The sequence below is a fragment of the Mytilus trossulus genome, chromosome 11 (assembly GCF_036588685.1).
Source record: "Mytilus trossulus isolate FHL-02 chromosome 11, PNRI_Mtr1.1.1.hap1, whole genome shotgun sequence".
NCBI classification, from domain to species: Eukaryota; Metazoa; Mollusca; class Bivalvia; order Mytilida; family Mytilidae; genus Mytilus; species Mytilus trossulus.
Window position 1 is genome coordinate 175,630 of NC_086383.1, and position 22,565 is coordinate 198,194.

The 22,565-nt window shown below is 32.6% G+C and overlaps 2 protein-coding genes across 2 annotated transcripts; both read right to left on the reverse strand.

The window, feature by feature from the left end:
• Nucleotides 1–4,545: 4,545 nt before the first annotated feature.
• On the reverse strand, nucleotides 4,546–16,075 carry LOC134691534 (uncharacterized; the record flags this gene model as incomplete). Its single annotated transcript, XM_063552101.1, has 3 exons — nucleotides 15,974–16,075; nucleotides 14,318–14,543; nucleotides 4,546–5,305 (listed from the first exon to the last, which is right to left on the reverse strand). Coding segments are annotated over exons 2-3 (984 nt in total), but the record flags the coding sequence as incomplete, so codon positions are not given.
• Nucleotides 16,076–20,354: 4,279 nt separating this feature from the next.
• On the reverse strand, nucleotides 20,355–21,290 carry LOC134691535 (cholecystokinin receptor type A-like). Its single transcript, XM_063552102.1, has one exon. The coding sequence runs from the start codon at nucleotides 21,288–21,290 to the stop codon at nucleotides 20,355–20,357; it is 936 nt and encodes a 311-aa protein (XP_063408172.1).
• Between the last annotated feature and the right edge of the window lie 1,275 nt (nucleotides 21,291–22,565).

Sequence of the window (22,565 nt, forward strand, 5' to 3'; positions counted from 1 at the left end):
CAGTTATACCATACCCATATTCGACCAGTATCATTCATTTTAGTGCGAGGATATTTTATCAACAATGCAATCAATCCTATTGTGTTTTGTCTGTTGGATAGATTTTTTAGACAGGAATGCATAAAACTGTATAAGAATATATGTTCGAGGAAAAATATTTCGACTGCATGAAAGTATCGAACAGAATATATATATGTACAAATTGTGTATCAAAAGATCGCTAGAAAGATTTTCTATTGCCAGACTATCGTAAATATCTAAATACGTCACCTGACTCTGGAGATAATACTTTACACTTGTCGTTAATGATACCGGTTTCTTGAGCGTTTGAATATATTCAAGTTTGTAACGGTGGGATTGCTTTGTTTTATTTACATGCATAGTGTACATTACATTATCAAATCTATAAATAGATATTGATCATTGAGTCATTGTTGAAGGCCTTACGGTGACCTATAATCGTTATTTTTTGTATCATTTTGTCTCTTGTGAAGAGTTGTCTCATTGACATTTATATCACATCTTGTTATATACATATAATAATCTGTTGTTTATCAAGAATTTTGAAGTGTACTCTTTCATCAACAAAATTTTCTCTTTTGGCACTTTTGTATTCTACTCTTACATTATAGACTATTATTCACAAAGTGAAACCCAAACAATATGGGAAACGGTAACATTTTTACCAACCCAATATATGAAAAGGTATACATTTTTTAATATCAAAATTAAATGAAAAGGGTTGGGTAACAGAACCCCAGCGGCACCACATATTGAAGTAGCCCTCCCCTCCCCGAGGGAATTTTGATTTTACCATTGATCCTAGAAAACCAGAAATCGGTTGTAATTTCCTTTGGTGTTAATCCAAAGGATGAAGACCAGGATCTTCCATCCTTATATTGGATTCCTAACCTTCACAAGAATCCTTATAAGGAAAGTCATATTGCAGGTCCTTCCAAGTGTTCCACTACACCCCTTTCTAAATTTCTTACTGCAATATTCATTGCAATCAAAGAAGGACTTTAGAAATATTCCGAAAAGGCATATTCAAGTAGTGGTGTTAATCAGAAACGAATACCGAAAAATTCAAAAGAGTTAATGATGAATTTACAATCGCAATCATTTAAACATTGTACCAACATTAAAACCTTTGATTTTTCAACTCTTTATACCACTACTCCACATACTAAACTTAAAGCTCGACTGAAAGAACTCGTCAGCTTATGTTTCTTTAACAAAAAGGACACTAGACGTTTCAAATATCTAGTTTTGGGCTGGAATTTAGCTTACTTTTTGAAAAATCATACAGAGTCAAGGAAAAAATATACAGACGAGGATATCATTGCCAGGCTGGACTTTTTAATTGACAACATATTTGTTGAATTCGAGGTTTGGTCGTCCAACAGGCTATTGGAATCCCAATGGGTACCAATTGCGCTCCTGTACTTGCAGATTTGTTTTTATATTCCTATGAGGCAGAATTTATACAAGGGCTAGTACAGAAAGGAGAAAAGAAATTAGCCTAGTCTTTTAATTTCACCTTTCGGTATATTGATGATATACTGTCGATAAATAATGATAGATTCAGTTATCACTTACATTTATTGTTTCCAAGTGAATTTGAAATTAAAGATACTACCGACACAGATCAATCTGCTTCATATTTAGCCCTTTTCTCGAAATGACCACTGATGGTAGGTTAAAAACCAAAAATTATTACGATGATTATCAAAGGTACCAGGATTATAATATTTTACGCCAGACGCGCGTTTCGTCTTCATAAGACTCATCAGTGACGCTCATATCAAACTATTTGTAAAGCCAAACGTGTACAAATTTGAAGAGCATTGAGGATCCAAAATTCCAAAAAGTTGTGCCAAATACGGCTTAGGTAATTTATAACTGGGATAAGAACATCCTTAGTTTTTCGAAAAATTCAAAGTTTTGTAAACAGGAAATTTATAAAAATGACCACATTATTGATATTCATGTCAGCACAGAAGTGTTGACTACTGGGCTGGTGACACCCTCGGGGACGAAACGTCCACCAGCAGTGGCATCGACCCAGTGGTGTAAATAGTTATCAAAGGTACCATGATTATAATTTTGTACACACAATACCATTCTAAGGGTACTGGCAGTTAAAAAGCTAGTCCACAACCAAGAAAACATATGAAAGTCATAGACGACTAAACAGCAAAGGTGAAGATAGTCGGTAAGATAAATTCGTTACACGGTGTGTTAGTGACCTAATAAGATACATAATGGATCAGTAAATTCCATATTGGGATTCATGCTTCATATCGTATGAGGTCACTAACACACCATGTTACTAATATAATATGGATTATCTTCAGGTAAAGGTATCAACTATTACGATGTATATTGTCATCGTTGTCTTTTTTATGTCTATTGTGAATGACGTAGATATATAGGTGGGAAAACATAATTCATTTAATTCTTTGAAACAAAACAAAATCGTCAAATCGATTGAAAATTATTGCTGGAATAATTTCCTCATTCCTGTTATTCGTTTCAAGTGTGTTTTAACATTTGTATGTCCGTTGATTTATAGATACCATTCATTTTATAATTTGAAATTCCTTAAGGTGGTATCTAACACTACAGGGAGATAACTCTGTAAAATCAGCTAAACGTTTTTATTACGTTGTGTTGTTAAGGGAATATTAAGCTTGACAATGATAAAAATAAGGGTTTGTCAAACTGCTATATAACCAGTGTATTTTTTTCTGATAATTTGGATGGTTCATTTTTCAAATTTATATATTTTTGTCAAAGGGTCAAAGTAAATATTTTGTCAAAATTTTATGAAAATTAAAGTCATAAGAAACCTCAAATAAAAAAAAATAATGCATATGTTTTTTATAACTCAATGGATAGTTTTCATTGTAAAACTAATGTACATATACTTTTTTCTGAAGAAAATTCTTTAATTTATTCATATTTAGAAGAAGTTTACTTTATTTGAATTGCTTCCTTCCAGCAAGCAATTCCCCCGATATATTTTCCGTATGCAAGGTAACCTCAGTTTGACCCATCTCGTAAAAATCCGGTGACCACAATACGCATGGATGTCCTTAAAATAAACTATTATATGAATTAACATGTTAAACACGTGCTCAATTTCCATGCTTTTCTGTTTATTTTTCGTCAATTGTTGACAAACAGGTGACAATCGTTAAACTCCGGCTTCAAAACACGAACTTTAATTACCTGCCATATTTTCACAACAACACTGACCGATTGAAAAAAAAATTGACGATTATACGAAATTTACACGAAAAAAATGATAAATTCGAGCACAGAAGACTAAGTTTATGATGTATGTATGCATTGGTTTAAGAATTGGAAGAACATTATTTTTCACCGGTCACTCGTTTCATATGACTTTAAACGACCAAATAAATTTAGTCAAGGTGTTGGGTACCACCTTAAATGTGAGATTTAATACATCCTAACAAAAGAGGATGTGGTAAAATTGCAAATGAAACGCCTCTCAACAAGAGACCAAATGACACAGAAAATAACACATTTAGCTCACCGTTCGGCCTTCAACTAAGAGGAAAGCCCATACCGCATAGTCAGCTATCAAAGGCCCAGAAATGACAATGTAAAGCAATTCAAACGAGAAAATGAACGTCCTAATTCATGTAAAAAAAATCAACGAAAAAAAAAATATGCAACACTTTAACAATTCACAGAATATTTGCCCCACATGTTATAACAAGAGACTTTAACATAGTTCATGACCGAGCGATGATATTATTTCTCAGTAAATTTCGTCACCCGTCCATTATAATTGGAATAAGTGCCGTAACATCATCCACGACACACTCCGTACTTACTGCTCAAAATAGATAAAACGAGGAAAAACTGACAAGCAATCAATAGATTTTCGGTAATGAACATTGTTGGTACACGTATTCAACATTTTAAATATCAGTTTACTCCTAACAACAACCATGATAACTTGTTTCTCGTATCAGAAATTGGCTAAAATTAATCACAAAAGAAATTGTTTAGTCCCCGCTGATAAAGCTGCTTATAAAATCAGTATTGTTTGACGTAAATTTTATTTTGTGGTTCTACAAAAGGAATTCACCAATTTACAAACATTTCAATTTACTCCATTTTCTGGAAAGGACATACGTAACAGGCATACACTTGTAGTTACCTCTTTAAAGCTGAACCAACGTTTCCTTTGTGCCATTCTCTCATAAAAAAATGTACATACACACGTCTCATTTGGTTGTTTTTTAAAAGAAAGATGAAGCAATCTTATGCCGGCGAGATATTTTTCTTCAAAAATATTTTTCCATACAATTTCAAGCATTCCTGTCGAAATGTTCTATCCAAGAGACAAACAATGATAGAATTAGCTGCATTGTTAACAAAATATCCGTGAAGTGAGATATTGGATACTGTTTGGATAATGTTTTTATATATATTAGGATATAATATTTCAACCATTTTCGTGAAAACATACACCAAATATCCTATTAATGAAATGGCGGTCGCTATTACGAGGTTAATGGTCAATTGAATCGCATTCCCAAGATTGTGTGATGAATTAGTGCACTTTTTCTTCGTCCTGTTGCCACATCCAGTTTGCAAATTATTTATTTGGAACTCTTCATTTTGAATAGATGAAGTAACCTGGGCAACTTCAGATCGTATATTTGAAGGTGAATTAGAAAACGAATTGGATTTTTTTCTTTGTGATTTTCTCCATTCTTTCTGAGAACAAATTTCATACAGTATTCTTCCATATGAAATTATGCACACAACAACGCAACCTAAACCGATAACTAAAACAATACTGTAATAACATCCTGCAGCACGCATATTTTGATATTCTGATAAAATTCTGCATTCCTTGCCGGACAGGCCGGAAATCTTCGATTTATTATTATTCAGACCATAAAATACTACTGCTGGAATTGATAATACCAAGACCAATGCTAACAAAACACCAGATATAGCATTCGACCTTTGTGAATTTGTAATAAGTATCGGCGATTTTTTAACAACCATCTTATATCTTTCAATAGCAATTGCAGTCAATAATAGGGTTGACGTCCCTGTACTGATGTGATTTAGAAATTTAAAGAATTTGCAAGCACCGACAGATGAAAATGTGTAGCTGTACCGCAAAACAAAATTCTCAAAAGGCATTCCAAAGACACAAGCTGTAAGATCCGCAGCGACGTTAAGGGCGTTTCGAAAAAAATCCCATTTTATACACAGGAAAAAACATATTGAACTCAAAGTGAGTTTTCTTTGCCTATATGCCAAAAATGCACGTTAAAAGCGTAAACAGAGGGAAAATATCTTTTCTGAATTTCATTCCAAACTTTTATTTATAGAAAAATATAAATACATTGGTGTCACGTGACTTCAAACTGAAAGTAATGACATTTCCCAAATAAGTCAAAAGGGCAGGTGCAAGATGAAATCGGATCGCCCTGGTTTTGGGCTCCCTGTGATCGGGATAACTTATTTTACTGGAAAAGTGCTGTGCCTAGTTTGATAGCAGAGGTTTTGTAAATAAAAAACAATAAAACGTGAAGATTTTTTTCGATTTATCGACTTTTTGGCACTTCAGGTTCTGAAATTTCCTTTAAACGAACGCTATATAACTAGGCACAGCACTTTTTGAAAAATTTGAAATGTCGCCGTTCTACCAATACCAGAATCGAGTAGGTTGGTATAGCTCTTGCACCTGCCCTTTTGAATTTATTTAACATGTCGTAGCATTATTGTCTTGAAATGCGAGAGAGAAACGTTTGAATGACGCGGCGGAAGTCGGATCGGCTGACGGAAACACTAAGTGTTTTTTTTTGTACTCGCCGTCAAGCGTTTCATAATAAGCCTACGTCTTGTTGGGGCAGATAAACACATATTCTGTTATTGCTTGCTTAATTTATTGAAGTTCCTAATTCATAATTGTTTCTATTTCAGAGAATATTTAATTGTGATAGGCAGGACTTTCATAAAATAGAATATTTACATCTTGCATTCCATCTCTTGTGCAAATGGCAGAGGTGCCACCGTGGGATTTAGATGGGCTCTGAACCCTTGTGTGTGAACAAATTTATGGTTAGTGTGAACTCGTTAGGTCGCACTTAATTAATAACTTCCATTATTGTTGGGACACGCACCCCCCTTTTTTGTCCAAATCCGGAATCCACATCTCGGGTCCTAGTGATGATCTCATTTTGCAAGTGCAAGTATATTAGGAACTATTATTATTATTTTAATGAAAAAAGTGGGTTTTTTACAAACTTTATACCAAAATTCATGATTTATTTTTGCTCTTTGTCATTGATAATATTAAATTAATAAACATAAACTCCTGCCTGCATATAAATATTCAGATTTACTAGTTGAATATCTCCTGTTACTCAAGTGTGCCTGGAATCAATTTGTAAAACATGATATGGAGGTCTTTTTGAATTTATTCTGTAGGGACAATGTGATTTTTTGGCATCACTGAATATGAATTTTCACCAGGGCAGTATTTTGTATGGCTTGCTTTTTTTTTAATGATCTCCCTAGTGAATTTCTACATTTTCTTGGACAGAATCTTCCTTTTCATTCCATCTTAAAAAGCAATATTTTACTAATTCTAACAGTCTTACAGTTACTAGTAACTTTTTTTCTGACCTCCCATTATTAATTTAATTCTGGTTGGATTATTCAAAAGCTCACAAAAGCATTAAAAATTCTGTTTTCCTCGAATGAGTAAGTTTGAATATTTGCACAAACGTATACCTTTTTGGGGGTACTATTAAAGGATTAGAAGCTATGGCATTGAGTATCTGATACTTAAAAAAATATTCCTTGAGCACTCATGGTTTCAATGTATATGCATACAGTGAACACAATGAATTACTAAAGTAAATTTTCATCGCATCTGTGAAAAATTCAACTTTGATTAGTTTCAGATACATGCGCATGCACTTATGTAACTATGATTTAATCAGCTGCCTTGAGCGACACATACAGTTACATGTATACATTAGCCATAATTTTTCAACCTTATACATTGTAGTATATATTTGTACCAAGAAGTTGGAAACAGTGACCCATTTGTTCTGCTGCTGATTTCATATTAAATTCCTGCCTAACAGCAGGCTAGTGTCAACCAATACAAAGGGACAGCCAAGAAAAAACTAAAAGTGCTTACGTCTCATTCAGCACAATCAATATTTTTTTTTCATTATCAAGTGCCATTATATTTTAAAGTTCATATTAAACATGATAAAATCAGAAAACTGATTTCCCCATCACCTGGTGAGATATATTGGAGGCTACATATACTGAATGGTACTTCTTTTCTGTCAGAATAAAAGAAATTTTATGTACCAGTACATGTACATAACAATTTTTTGTTCTTCCCTCTCCAGGAATACATGTATATAATTTACATTATATTTATATATTATATATAATTTTTCATTGTTGAAGGCCGTACGATTACCTAAAATTGTTAATTTCTGTGTCATTTTGGTCTCTTGTGGAGAGTTGTCTCATTGGCAATCATACCACATCTTCTTTTTATGTACATGTATATATAATATACACATACAGAAATCTGACACTAAATTAATCACAGTTCTTACAAAAGTTTCAGGTGAATGAATCATGACAAAGGGGACAGGACAAAATAGTCCGCATGGAAATTAAAATGACAACCATGTATGAATGCTTACATACATGTATAAAACTACTGCCTACCATGCCTACCAAATGTATCATTGACAAGGGTACAATCTGTGGTTAATCTTACAAATGTCATGATGTACCTGACCAAATCACAAACATGACAAAAAGTAAAATTACTTAATTGTTAATCAAAACTTCATTGACAATTATACCACATGCTTTAAATCAAATTCTAGCTGTATTACAAAAATATATGCATGGAATTTCAAAATAGAAGAAAGCAATTTCTGTCTGTGTTGGGGTCATGCTGTGTCACTGCCATACATCACATCTCATGCAAAATATGCTATATATAAGAATCTTTAGTCTTCTAATACTGTGAATATTCCATCAAGTTTTCAAGTTTATATTATCATGATAACTATAATGTATATCCTTCAAATAGACTCAAAATGTGCGAATAAATTTATTCCCAAGATAATAATAATTTATATTAAACAATGCCAGGACAATAAACATGGTAAATGTGAGATTTATTATTGCAGTTACAGAAAATCCTGGATACAAATAATGCATTGTAATACCATCATTTAAATAAATTTATATTTTTTTTTATGCCAAACATTTACAATTATCATGATTATATAAATAACCAATTTTATTTTAGACAAAATGCAAGAACACGGAGAAATGAAAACATTGCATTTTCTGATTTCCAAGTACATGTATAAACAATGCAAGCTACATTTGTGTACATGTACAATACATATATACATGTATGTGCAAAATGGCAAAGAAAATACCCATAATTATTTTGTTAAAAATTAAACATTATGTGGCTGTTATACATATGTTTTGCTCATTATTGAAGCCCAACATCAATATCATATGTCTTTAAGATGAACAACAACTGCATGATTACAACACTGTTTTGTGCTTTTGAACTTTTTGTAAACCCAGGCCTGTATTCAGTGTTTATATGAAATGAAATTGAAAAATTATATCATGTCTCTGCAGGTGGCCAATATATATATACAACTATTTTTTCCCTGATGGAGATTTGTTTCATTGGCAATCAATTTTTTTTCATATGTCATATTCTTACTTTTATAATTACATGTGCATGTACATGTATTATTTGTAACTCAAACTAGTGGTGCATCAGTGAATTTTATGCCTACATGCATATATATCTATATTGCATGTATATCTGTAGGTAGGATTTATGTTTAAATCAAATAACTTTATCTTATAATTACTCCCTGTCATGCCTGTAATTGCCAAAAAAATAACTAAACACTCATAATGAAGTCTTATAAATCAATATATTTCCTTCTTTCAAATTCATCTGAATATCATACATGTCATATATTTATCTTTAGATCTCTTATAAACTACTTGGTTAGACATTGCAGATTTTTCAAATATTTCACGAAAGAAACCACAAATTAAATCCATGAAACTGTTGCAACACATTTTTCACGAGGATGAAAAAGAAGCTAAACTGTTCACTTAAATATTCCTCTGTTTCACTGCATCAAAACACTAAACTCCAATTCAATAGGGTCTTGAAACAGCAAATGCTTCTGCTTAGTACATGATATACATGATATAGAATTGCTGTCTTTTTTCTACTTCTCATTGCAATATTTGGTGGCTTTCCAAACAAATTTTCATCAGATTTTCAGTATTAAATGGTCATCATGGTCATGATGAGTTATAAATAAGTAACTTTCTTCTGCTGTCTCGGTGCAGGTGATCATCATTGCTGAAATATGAAAATATAATGTATATATTAAATGAAATGTTTAACATTATAGTTATGATTAAATATTAAAGTAATAAAAAGTAAGTGCAAACATATTTCTTCAAGAAGTTACTGTTAAAATGCAAACAACATATAAATTCCCTGGTCTTTATTTAATAACATGAATAATAAAATTGAGAAAGGAAATGGCTGTTAAAGCCACAACAACCCGACAATAGAGCAGACAACAGCCGAAGGCTACCAATTGGTCTTCAATGTAGCTAGAAATATCATTATACATTTGAACAAGGATGTTATTTTTAACACACATTTTAATAAGGTGCACTACTTTGATAAAACTTATATTTATTGATTTCAGAATGTGAGTTCCATTATTGCAATTTACAAAATGCAAATTTGCCATATAAAAACATTATAATAATTTCTGAATTTACATTGATACATTAATATTCTCACAATGTTGTAAGAAAACAGAAATTTATTTGCACAAATTAAAAAACAGGCTCACTAACATTCAGTAGTTGTCTTTTGTTTATGTAATTTATATGTTTTTCTTGTTTTCTTTATAAAGATTAGACTGTTGGACTTGGTTTTCCTGTAAGAATGGTTTTACACTAGTAATTTTGGGGCCCTTTATACTTTAAGTTTGGTGTAAGCCAAGCTTCCGTGTTGAAGGCCGTACGTTGACATATCATGGTTTACTTTTATAAATTGTTATTTGGATGGAGAGTTGTCTCATTAGCACTCACACCACATCTTCCTATGTCTATAGACTATTAACCCCTCCACATTCTGTATGCATGTGCCTGTTATTTAGGAGATAACTGTATTGTATTTTAAGCTCCGACGGCATCAATTGGGGATTTGATGGTCGCAAATTAAGTTTACTGGCGACGCGTTAGCGGAGACAGTAAACGGGTATTTGCGACCATCAAATCCCCAATTGATGCCTTCGGAGCTTAAAATACAATATTGTTATCTCCATTCTAATGAAACTGACAGAAAACAACGTTAAAACATGTATTTAAAATCTGGCATATGCCGTCTGCGCTTGCGCGTACGCCCCATAGCATCAATTGTCAATTGATGCCATGTAAGAAAGTGACGTTATCCAATCAAAATGAACGTTACAAATGTTGTTGCATTAGAATCAGTGGTTGTCGTGTGTTGCTGTGTTACATATTAGACTGTTAGTTTTCTCCTTTGAATTGCTAAAAATTTCATTTGCAATTTAGGGGCCATTTGTAGTGGAATATATGCAGAATGGCCTTTGCTCATTGTTGAAAGGCCATACAGTGACCTATAACTGTAGTTGTTAATTTTGGTGTCATTTGGACACTTGAGAAGAGTTGTCTCATTGTACATGTTGTACAAAAGTTAGCTGATTGCAGGATAAAACAATTTACCTGTCTATAAAAATAAAACTCCAATTTCAACATGTTCATGCATGTTCAAAGCATCACTCTATATTTCATCAAACCTGGAATGGCATACTGTATCTTGAAATCAACAGGTAAGCTGAAAAAAGGTAATCATTTAATTACAAACAGATACTTTTTTAAATAAGGAACATAAACATGTGTATAATGATACAAATAATTGTTAAATAAAGAAATAACATCTGCCACATGCACACAACCCTTATTTGATCGCAGGATTTCCTTCATAGATACATGTATAATGCCTATTTTTTCCGGGATTTCTAGAATTGCTGCATGCTATGCAAAATAGAGACCCGCCTGCTTGGTTAGTAGTACTTAGTACCTATATCAACTGTACGATGATACACGGTGATAACAAGCCAAAAAAAAATACATGTACATGTATATGTCTGTTTACAGTTACTGGACTGACCATAATTTGAGCACTGACCAAAAGCCATTTTATTCCTGTCGTAAAGTGAAAAATTTATAAATTCGTGTCAAAAGCGAAGTAAGGGTTGCCAATAAATTTAATATATTGCCTGATACATCCCAATATTCACAATTGTGAATATGACAGCTGTTCAAAGGAAACTTGCAACTCGTGTAATGAAATAAAAACTTCGCCCCCATGTTTTCCAACCAATAACCAAGGGAAATCAATCATTAAAAAAAAATGAAACTCGGCCCATGGACAAAAATACTAAAATTCCGACCTGCATGTACATTATATATATTGATGATGTATATGTAAGAATGTAACTTTAAACAGACATACTGACATATATTTGTTTTGGCCATACAAGTATGGTCTGACATTTTAGCTCTTCTTTATGTCTTAAATAAATTTTCATGATTAACTAAATGTAGCTAGAAATGCTGAAAGCACTGCCCATAATAGCCAGCCCCCTTCAAAAATAATATAAATCTAAAACAAACACCTGAATCTCTGTGAGCTACTGCTCACTAATAATATCCCCATACCCTTAAAGTATAAGGTTAACAGAAAGTTGTTGAGTGATGAATCTGAAAAAGCATCACACAGTATAGCTGACTTGTACAAGTACATGAATAAACCCTAAAGCCAAATTTCAGAAATCCTTGTAACATTCCTGCAAACAGTGCTACGAAAAATATTCATTGGACAGACTGACCTTAGGATGTAGACAGAAGTAAAACAGTATGTTCCAACTTTTTTAAAGACTAAAAGTGGTGCCAGGAGTATATTGTACATGTACAAATATAAAAAAAAATTCCAACAGTGGCACAATTCATGGATAATTTTTTAAATTATATTAAAATCCCATAAAGGGAATGAGTAAAATCTAGAATATTCATTGAATAAAAAAAATGTAAGGGATCTAACATGTATATTACATTTCAGCAAAGTTTCATGAAAATTTGTTCAAGCGGTTTAAAATCATTATTTGAAAAACACGATAATTTCGACCCTCTATTATGAATAATGTCCCTATACATGTAGTACTCAAAAATAAGATGTATATATAAATTATATGTAAATTGGGAATAAAATTGAGAATGGAAATGGGAAATGTCACCAATGGACAGTGGCAGATCCAGTTATTTTAAAAAGGGGGGTTCCTAACCCATGACCAAAAAAAAAGGGGGGGTTATCTGTGTTCCTGATGCCTGGTTTGTTTAACTGTTACAAATGAACACTTTCGTGTTGTATTTTTTTGGTCTCAGCGGCATGTGGTAGACTTACTTTTCAGAGCAATAAGAATATGAGACCCCTTAATCTACGGGTTCCTACAAAGCAATTGCTTTCTCTGTTTAGAATAAACAACTTTCTTGCAACCAGGCTCCCAAAGAAAATTTTATAACTGGGTCCCTTCTGTTTACCGGGTATCGGGAGGGTTCGCCCTGATAACATGTTCGCCCTAGGTTTGTTCGCACTGAGTTTGTTCGCCCTATATTCATTTATGATATGTATATGTTACATCAATGAATGGAATATATATATATTAAAATTTATGTATACATGTATCTATTAAAAGTTAAATACAGAATATTTGCCAAAATTTATATTAATTAAATAAAATTCTTGACTGCATTGTTACACTTTATTTTATAATTACTTTTAATTACTTTTGATTGAATTTTGATGTCTTTTGAAACCTTTGATATCCCTGATTGTTATATAAAATGTCTTTGGTGGATTATCTTGTAGTCCTGAAATGTACCGGCTGAAACATATAACCTAGTCGAGCAGCTAGCTTTAGACAAGTTTAAACATGAAACATCGTAAATATTCTGCGAAATTGTAGACTGACTTCAACACATTCAATTATATACACACTACGCAGCAAAAAAATAAAATCAGGGCGAACGGACTTGGGGCAAACAGGTATTAGGGCGAACAGAAATTAGGGCCATGCAACCAGAATCAGGGCGGATGGACCCGGGTTCTGTTTACTGGGATAAGGCTTAATACATGTAACACGAAATCTCGGGCTTAAAAAAAACAAAATCTGGAGGTCCCGAATTCGAAAAAAGAATTCCCGAATCCTGAAATCCCAATCTTAAAAACACCTGATCCTGGAGTCCAGATAAAGGTCCTATCCCCCTTATAATTATTTGGACTAGGGCTGAGACTATTGTAACTGTTATAAAAGTAGTCTCAGAATAGGGGGAGGGGTACAACATGTGTCAAGCTCCAGATAACATGTTTCAGGTTCCTTTTGAGCAAGTATGTATGTGCAGCCCATGTGCTCCAAAAAATAGCTCCACGAATAATGGCACGATATCATAATTAGAGCAATATATACCCAGGCAGGCAGCTAGCTACCTGCGAAACGAAAATTAGAAATGAATTTCGGGGTAAAAGGTGAGAATGGGCCCTTGGTATAATGCAGGTAACTTGTTTCATTCGATATATTGTTCACTTATTGACGAGACTCAACCAATAACTTAAATTTCAGCTATTTGTTGTAGTCTTGTTTTGTTTTGACCACGTGTATATCATGCTTGCCCTCATTGAACTCGTTTTTATCTAATAATATACAGTTTTTCGCCCTCTGGAGCGAATGAGAAACACAACAAGCAACATATGTTTCATAATAAATACATGTCTTGTGGCTCACACTTACTCTTTTGGACCCCGCGGATAAACCAATGAGAAGACGATCGACGTCAAATAGATGTTTGCAGCTTGCAGAATGGAAAGAAATTCGCCTTGAAAAACAGCTATTGTAACTGTTTCCATAATAATCCAAGCACAAACATACAATATTTGTATTTCGATAAATAAATTACATCATATTTATAGTCGTTTTTAGTTAACAGGCATGTATGTAATTTGATTTCATACATTTTCATCGATAGACGCAGCCTCCGCCATTGATTAATATATGAATACATAATGAGGTCCTTACGGGGTTATCTGCCCCTGAAAATATCTTAAGTAAATCGCCTTAACATCGCTGCGTCGATAAAGGCATGCCAAATTATAAAAACTCGAACGGAATAGTTTGACATGATCGGTGATAACATATATACTACTATCGTGTGTGTATTGCCAATAGTTCCTACAACTGACAGAAATGCGAGAAATATTGTAGCTGGGATGTCGTTTTCCAGAAACTCTTGATATTCTATCTCACTTAAAGTTGTACGAGTTACGTTCGTGACATTTGATGCCATTCCTGCAATCATATAGAACAAAACATTATACAGCTGTTTAAATTTTCACATTTTAACAACATAAAAAAACATAACTAGTTTTCTTTTCAACTGAAAATGATATGACCCTTAGTCAGAGGAAACTTTTTTGTTGTTAATACGAATCACACAAAATAGTGAATAATGAAACGTCAAAAGGATAGACCATATGAAATGCAAATCAGGATGAGAACATGTAAAAATGTAAATCATATAAGTACCCAGATTTGTAAAAGACATCGATGCTAAGTCATATATTTTATGTTAAGTGCACAACATTTATCTGGTAGACATGCATTTCATGAAATAGATACTACTACCGTTTATCCTATCTTTGCTTTTCTTATAATTATCGCATTCCTAGAGTTGGAGCTCATGCGTATTTTCAGTTTTTTAGGCATGAACGTGGGATGGACCATGTTTGTCCCTAATAACATAGCAGTTCAATCGTCACCGTAGACGAATCCGCCATTATACATGTAATACACTATGCGGAAACTTTGCTTGCATCGATGACCGAGTGTTTTTAGTAGTCAATCTACTTTATAATTAGATTGTCAACACTGATGTTGCGAGTTCGAACTCCGTACGTGGCAAGTACGTTTGAATCTTTATTGACTTTAGTTGTCATTTTTCATGTCATAAATAAGTGGTTTATTCCGGGTCTTCTTGTTTCCTCAATAAAAAACCTACTTACTTCCTTGACAAACCTTTTTATTCTGAAAATTGGGTAAGATACCGATCAATCAGTCAATCAATCCAAAACATCCGCAATAAAGTATATATATATATTCTTCCTTTGTTGTAATACGTCTGAAACTGTCATTTCTACTATAAAGTACGTTCCCAGATGAAGTCAGACTCTTGACTTATATTAAAAATTAACATTTCAATATTTAGAAAATTAAACAATATCATAAATGACCAAGTTTCTATGCACCTGATGCGCATTTCGTCATTAATTGTCTTTTCAGTCATCATCAAGGCTACATATTAGAAAATTTCAAAACCTCTTTATTTACAATGTTTTCAAAATTTGTCAAAAACAAAACTTAATCAAACAATATCCGTATTGTTATGCACTTGCGAAGTACTTTATACTTTGCTATTGATGCCCTCGGAAACGAACAGTCCAACAAGAACCCACTTGTATGAACTAAATGATAAATAAATTCAAAATAAAAGTACATATTAAGTAATACATGATTTCAAAGCATTTCAACAATTAAATATATCCAGCATTTTCGATCCATATATATATATATATATTTATACAATTGCCCTCCCCCTCTTTTCCAATAAAATAACGGGAATTATATGTATCCAGCATTACTATGTTACTATATATGTGTTACTTTCGATTATTTGTAACATTTTATTAAACCAGGAACACTTATCAGCATTACATACTTACCTGAATTAATCCTTCTTAATTGCTTTGCTGTTGAGTATATAGTCGTTTATACTTCATCATTTGGAAAAAGTTATATCCTTATTCTATAATTTTGAAGGGAAACGTGTGAATTGTCAATTGCCAATCAATTATTTCAGACACACCCTTTAAGATTGTGTATCCAATTAAAAGGATTTAAACTTGAATATATCTTAGCTTTATCAGAATACACTGTTACATTTTCCTGGAACATTTTTTTTTTAATATGTTCTAAATAACTATAGTACGATAGAGTTGATGAATGTTTTAATTATTTTTAATATAAAAAAATACATTAGTGAAAACACTTAGAATTAAAAGTGTATTATAACTTGAAAAGAAAAGAAAAATACATAACGAAATATACACTTATTATAAGACCAAATTTCTCAACTTGAAAAATCTCTGGGTTCTTTTTGTAAAACATTTTATCATATTCAAAATTTCAATCATAATGCATCTTAAAATTAAAAGAAAAAAGTGAGATGATGTCATCATCAATGAAAGACAATAGAATGGCCTGATGCCGTGCCAGAATATGTGAATAAACAGATTGAAGAATCGTGAATGTTCGTACATGTTTAATTGAAAATCGAGACAATGTGACAATATATCGTTCGTTATATGGATTCTGTGAATGTTGCGATAGACACTTGTACCGTCCTTTTTCAAAATTGGTACAAAAAGGACATATTTCTGTATTTTTAATGTCTCCTCTATTGTGAATAACGTAGATATATATATTAGAAAATATCACCCATTCAATTCCTTGAAATATTGAATAATGAATTAATCGTAAAATCGACTGTAAGTTAAATATTTTCCTTGTTCCTTCGTTTCAACAGTGTTTCGACCTATTCATGTCCGGTGATTTTAAAGATACTTTTTTCATAATTTAAATGTATTTGAAGTACAAGGCTTTATGTGTAATACCACCTTATCATAGTACGTCACATCCGGTTGCATACGAAAAATGGTGAAACATAATGTTATCTTGAATATTTGTATCTCAATTGTTTGTAAAAACGACGTTATCGTAATGAACATTGTATGACCGGAAGTATGATATATGTAATGTAGACTTGATGATCTTTTATTTGATATACGACAACGCCATGTTCTAGAAAGTGTTTTTTGCACACAATATTCCCATTAAACTCATTTTTGGAGGTCCGGAATTTGATATATTTCAAATGTACACATCATGACCTTTCATTTGATATACAACAACCGTATCTTAAAAGAAAATTTATTTTTTGCATTCAACGACCCCACCCGACCAATTCTTGGTGGACGTCAATTTGAAATTTGAAAAAGAACGCTTTATCGACTTTCGTTTGTAATGCAACAATCTTACTATCTGAGAATTTTATTTTTCAATAAATGACACCACCCGGGACCTGGGATGAAAAAGAGGTTTAAAATTTTCATTTTTCAGTACAGTTTATTAAGACCGCCAATTTGGTAAATCAGATGACCCAATTTGACAAAGTGCCAAAAATCAACATCTTAATAGAAATTATGAAACCTACACAGTCAATGCAAAACTTGAAAATATCAATTTGATTTTTAGGTATTTTGTTCATTGAATGTTTTTGATAATTAATCAAACATATAACCATGTTTAACTCTTCAATTTCATAAAATGTCAGATGGTAAACTGTTGTTGATTCAGAAATACACGCCTCTGGTCGCAAAACGTCAAACTAAATTATCTGTAATATTAAAACAGAAATCTCAAATCTGCTAAGTTGTAAATGATCGGCAGATAAAGGACAAAATTGTAGAGAACAGTTGGACGATTCCAAGGTTCATCAAGGTCATTATGAGTAATCAAATATATGATGCAATATCAAATTTGAGAACCAGAACTCGTAGAGACATGGGACTACCAACATTCAAGTCAAGACTACTTCACCTTTGAAATGTCACATGTCAGTACACTTTGAAGGTCAGGGTTAAACTTCATCATGACCTGACATTGACCTCAAACTGAGTGAACTTCTAAAGGGGATGATGAAATCCTACAAAAGTTCATCTGTTAAAACTTCATGATGAGGTCTATCGATGGTTATAATGTTGGTTCTGATAACTCCAATAGAAGCGGTTGGAAGGCGTACCAAGAAAATGCTAGAAGACCAAAAAAAGAAAAAAACGTAGAAAAGTAATTGCAGGCATTTTAATCCTATATCATAATGCAGTAAAAAATAAACATTTATCTAGGGGATTTCAAAGCACCATTATTGGGGTTTTTTTTGGCATCCATTGATGGATTTTTTTTATTCACAATGAAATGTTTGGTTAAATATTTTTTATGGTACTGGACAATAAAACTTTACTCTTGCCAAGTAATTTTTTTATTTGAAATCAAGATAAATACCGCATCATATTTTAAAAAGTGCAAATTAAACCAAGAAGGATTTCCAAGTTATGCCTGGTTTTCTCTAGCATTATCTTTTAAATAACACGTTGTCAGTCAAGCACATGTTACTTCTATGTTTTAGGTTCACTGCCTTTTAATATACTATGAAAAAACAGTTTTCAAAAATAAATTTCCCATTACTACTTTCTTTTAAATCATATAATATTATACTTAAAGACACTTATAAATGTGTCATTCGTTAAGAAGAAGAAACTTTGAATCATAAATGATGCATTAGATATAGTTTAGTCATCGTTATGTCTTGACTAACCCTCTTAGATTTACGCATAGTTACTGGCAGTGGGGTCGGTTGAGAACTACACTCAACGAAAATGATTTAAGTTATCCAGTTGTGAACTCTGATTTATTTAGCAACATTATTGTAGCAGCTTCATATATAGTTTTAAACTATCTTTCAGAGCGTTTATTTCCTGTATTCGTGAAATAAACTGGCAATTGCTTAAAAAACACAATATCAAACTATGAATTGTGTTCACGTTATTAAATATTTCTTTCATAACTGACGACGGAAATGTTATAACTTATGCCCGACATCGTTCTACGGACATGACATATATACCATCAGACCAGTAACGACTAGTTATGATAAAATGATACCAAGTTCATAATGTCAGTGCCGGATGCTCGGATCCACTACTAGTACTTTAATATGTGCGAATATAATAATAAAATGCAACATATTAACATGAAAAGCTAGGAAGTGACCATATACTTAACCAAATACGCCTAATCACGTTATTCTTATATAAACATATTATAAAAATTTAATTGTCTGTTGACATGTTTTCGCTTAACAGGTCAAACACAATTCTTGTCTCCTGAGATCATGCAGCCCGAAACAAAAATATGTTAGAAAACGATCCCAGGAAGCACTTCGAATTCACTTGTCACTTTAACATTTCAACAAACACATATAATGTGAACTTTTCAAACACGGGATATACATGTCAGTATTAACTCAAAACCATCTAGATATATATAATTTGATACAGTTACCAATTGAATACAGCATAAAATTGAGAATGGAAATGGGGAATGTGTCAAAGAGACAACAACCCGACCAAATAAAAAAAACAACAGCAGACTATTTGAACAACATATGTGATTGCCAACCTTTAAAGGCATGCAGTAACCTTAAGTTGTCAAACTTAGTCATCAAACATTGTTAAAACAAGGCATAGCCATGAAAATCGTTTTGTGTGTATTTTGGTCTAGATGCCATCTGATTATTTATCGAGTTGACCTCTATAGTCATCCGATGACCATATAAACGATGTAAACATAAATATAGATATAAATAGAATAAGCAAACACGCTCTGTTGAATTATTATAGGTCTATTTTATTTCATAGTACAGATAAAAAATAAATGTTTATCATCGATTTTTTTCTGTATTAGAATGTGTATTTGTGGATCGAACTAGTCAATCAAATTATTAAGTTTTGTTTCACTTTCAATGTTGACATTCTCTTCCTTTAAATAACTTTACACATTCAATTCACGTATTATCCATCTCAAGCTAATGGGTTAAATCAAAGTTCACATGAATACGGATTCTATGAGGTCGAACTATTCACTTGCAAGCAATAATCTTTTTCTGCTTATTTTGACAAAATTGAACCTTATTGTCTACTAAACAGGAATTATTATTTCACTATTTGTATTTCATTACTGATTTAGCCAAAAAAACATATACTTTTTTTTTCATAAATCTCGTAGCTAGTACCCCTTTAATATGCAATACAAACTATCGGTAAAAAAAACAATACAAGCAATGAGAAGCACACATATGCCATGTTAGAAAAAAAGCGTACCCTTTTCTAGATTCTCTTATAACAAAATGTATATAAACACTTTTTTAATTGTGTTTGAAGGAAAGTTGAATCAGTTTTATGCTGGCGAGATATGTTTCTTAAAAAATTAGTTTCCATACAATTTTAAGCATTCCTGTCTAAAAGTGCTATCCAAAAGACAAAATACGATAGGATTGGCTGCATTGTTGACAAAATATCCGCGCACTAGAATGTTGGATGCTGGTCGGCCAATATTTTGATACATTTTTGGATTGAGCATAATTACCATGAAAGTAAAATTATGCACCATATATCCTATGTAGGAAATAGCGGTTGCTATCATGAGGCTTATTGTTAGTCGAATCGCATTCTCAAGATTGTGTGTTGAACGAGTAACCTTTTTCTTTTCACTGTTAGCCATTCTAGTGTGTAATTCATCTATTTTTTCCTCCCCATTTTGACAGGTTATCTGGGTGGTTCCCGAACTTATTTCCAAAGTTATATTCAAAGACGGAACTGTTTTATTTTTTCCTAATGATTTCCTCCATTCTTTTCTGGTACAAATTTTACGCAGTATTCTTCCATATAAAACGATACACATGACAGTGTTAACTGAACCTATTACAACTATTATACTGTAATAAACTCCTGCAGAATGAACATTTTGATATTCCGATAACAAGCTGCAATCCTTACCCGTTAGGCCAAACTTATCTGTTTCTTTTTCATTTAGACCTTGAAATATAACTGCAGGAATTGCAAATATCGTGCCTAATCCTACCAGACTTGCAGATATGACATTTGACCTTTTTGAATTAGCAAATAGTACAGGCAAGTTTTTGACAATTATCTTATGTCTTTCTATAGCAATTGTCGTCAATAAACAGCAGGAGGCCACTGTTAAAATGTGATTTAGAAATCTAAAGAATTTACAAGCACCAACAGATGAAAATGTGTAGTCGTATCTAATATCAATCATCTCAAAAGGCATACCAAACAAACATGCTGTTAAATCGATAGAGGCAAGCCAAATGATAAATACTCGAACGGAATATTTGGCCATGACCGGTGATAAAATATACACCAAAAGTATGTGTATATTGTATGGTGGCCGGTTAAGGCCATTTCGCGTTTTCGCGTTTTCGCGTTTTCGCCCATCATATTATATAGGGCGAAAACGCGAAAACGCGAAATCGCGAAGTCGAAAACGCGAAAACGCGAAGTCGAAAACGCGAAAACGCGAAGTCGAAAACGCGAAAACGCGAAGTCGAAAACGCGAAAACGCGAAATATTTTTTCTTTCCGATTTCGCGTTTTCGACTTCGCGTTTTCGCGTTTTCGACTTCGCGTTTTCGCGTTTTCGCGTTTTCGACTTCGCGATTTCGCGTTTTCGCCTTTTCGCGTTTTCGCGATTTCGCGTTTTCGCGTTTTCGCGATTTCGCGTTTTCGCGTTTTCGCGATTTCGCGATTTCGCCTTTTCGCGTTTTCGCGATTTCGCGTTTTCGACTTTTCGCCTTTTTGTCTCGGTACCATAAAACAAAATCTTAGATATCAATTCGTGGATTATAATCCAAACCCGAAAGTTGAATTATCGATTTTATATATATCTATGGGGGTTGTTGTTGTTTGTTCATGCAGGTCATATGGTCTTATTAAGGAAGGCAGTAAAAATCGTAAATTATTTTGTAAATTAGGCCGTTAGCTCGTTTGAACTGTTTCATTTTTTTTGTCGGGGCATTCAATGTTCAAAGCCACACAGTGTCCTTTGATCACTTTCTATTTTAAACATATTTTATTTGATCAAGTTCAAATTGGATAAGACACAAGTCAAACAGATTTATGAAGTCTTCTCCATTTAACATTTTTAGCAATATAATACAAAATGTATGTATGAGCATTCATGTATAGAATGGTATATCTATAAGTATATATTGATTTATGTCAAAAGACAGAGAAGAGCAGATAGAAAAAAAGAAAAAAAAGAAAAAAATATATAAAAATAAATAAATGAATAATTAGAAAACTAAAACACAAAAAATAAAAATACAAATTAAACAAACGAGAAAAAAGGATAGACTGTCACGTAAATGAAGATGTGTGTGCGATCATGGTTTGCTATCTAGAAAATTAGAAATCTTTCCGAACTTTTAATATACTGGAAGACATTTTTTAAATTAGTTTGGTTTTTATCTAGATCAGTTTGAGCTGTACAAGATCTGCAAAGAGACCCCGTCTGCAATAAACTGATACAAATATCCACTGGAGTTAATTAACTCATGTAGCAGAAAGTGATGAACATCATTATACCATTCTGCAGACTAATGATTCATTTATTCCAT

What these genes read in the sequence shown, in the direction of transcription:
- LOC134691535 (XM_063552102.1), bottom strand. Translation starts at nt 21,290, where the DNA reads ATGGCCAAATATTCCGTTCGAGTATTTATCATTTGGCTTGCCTCTATC.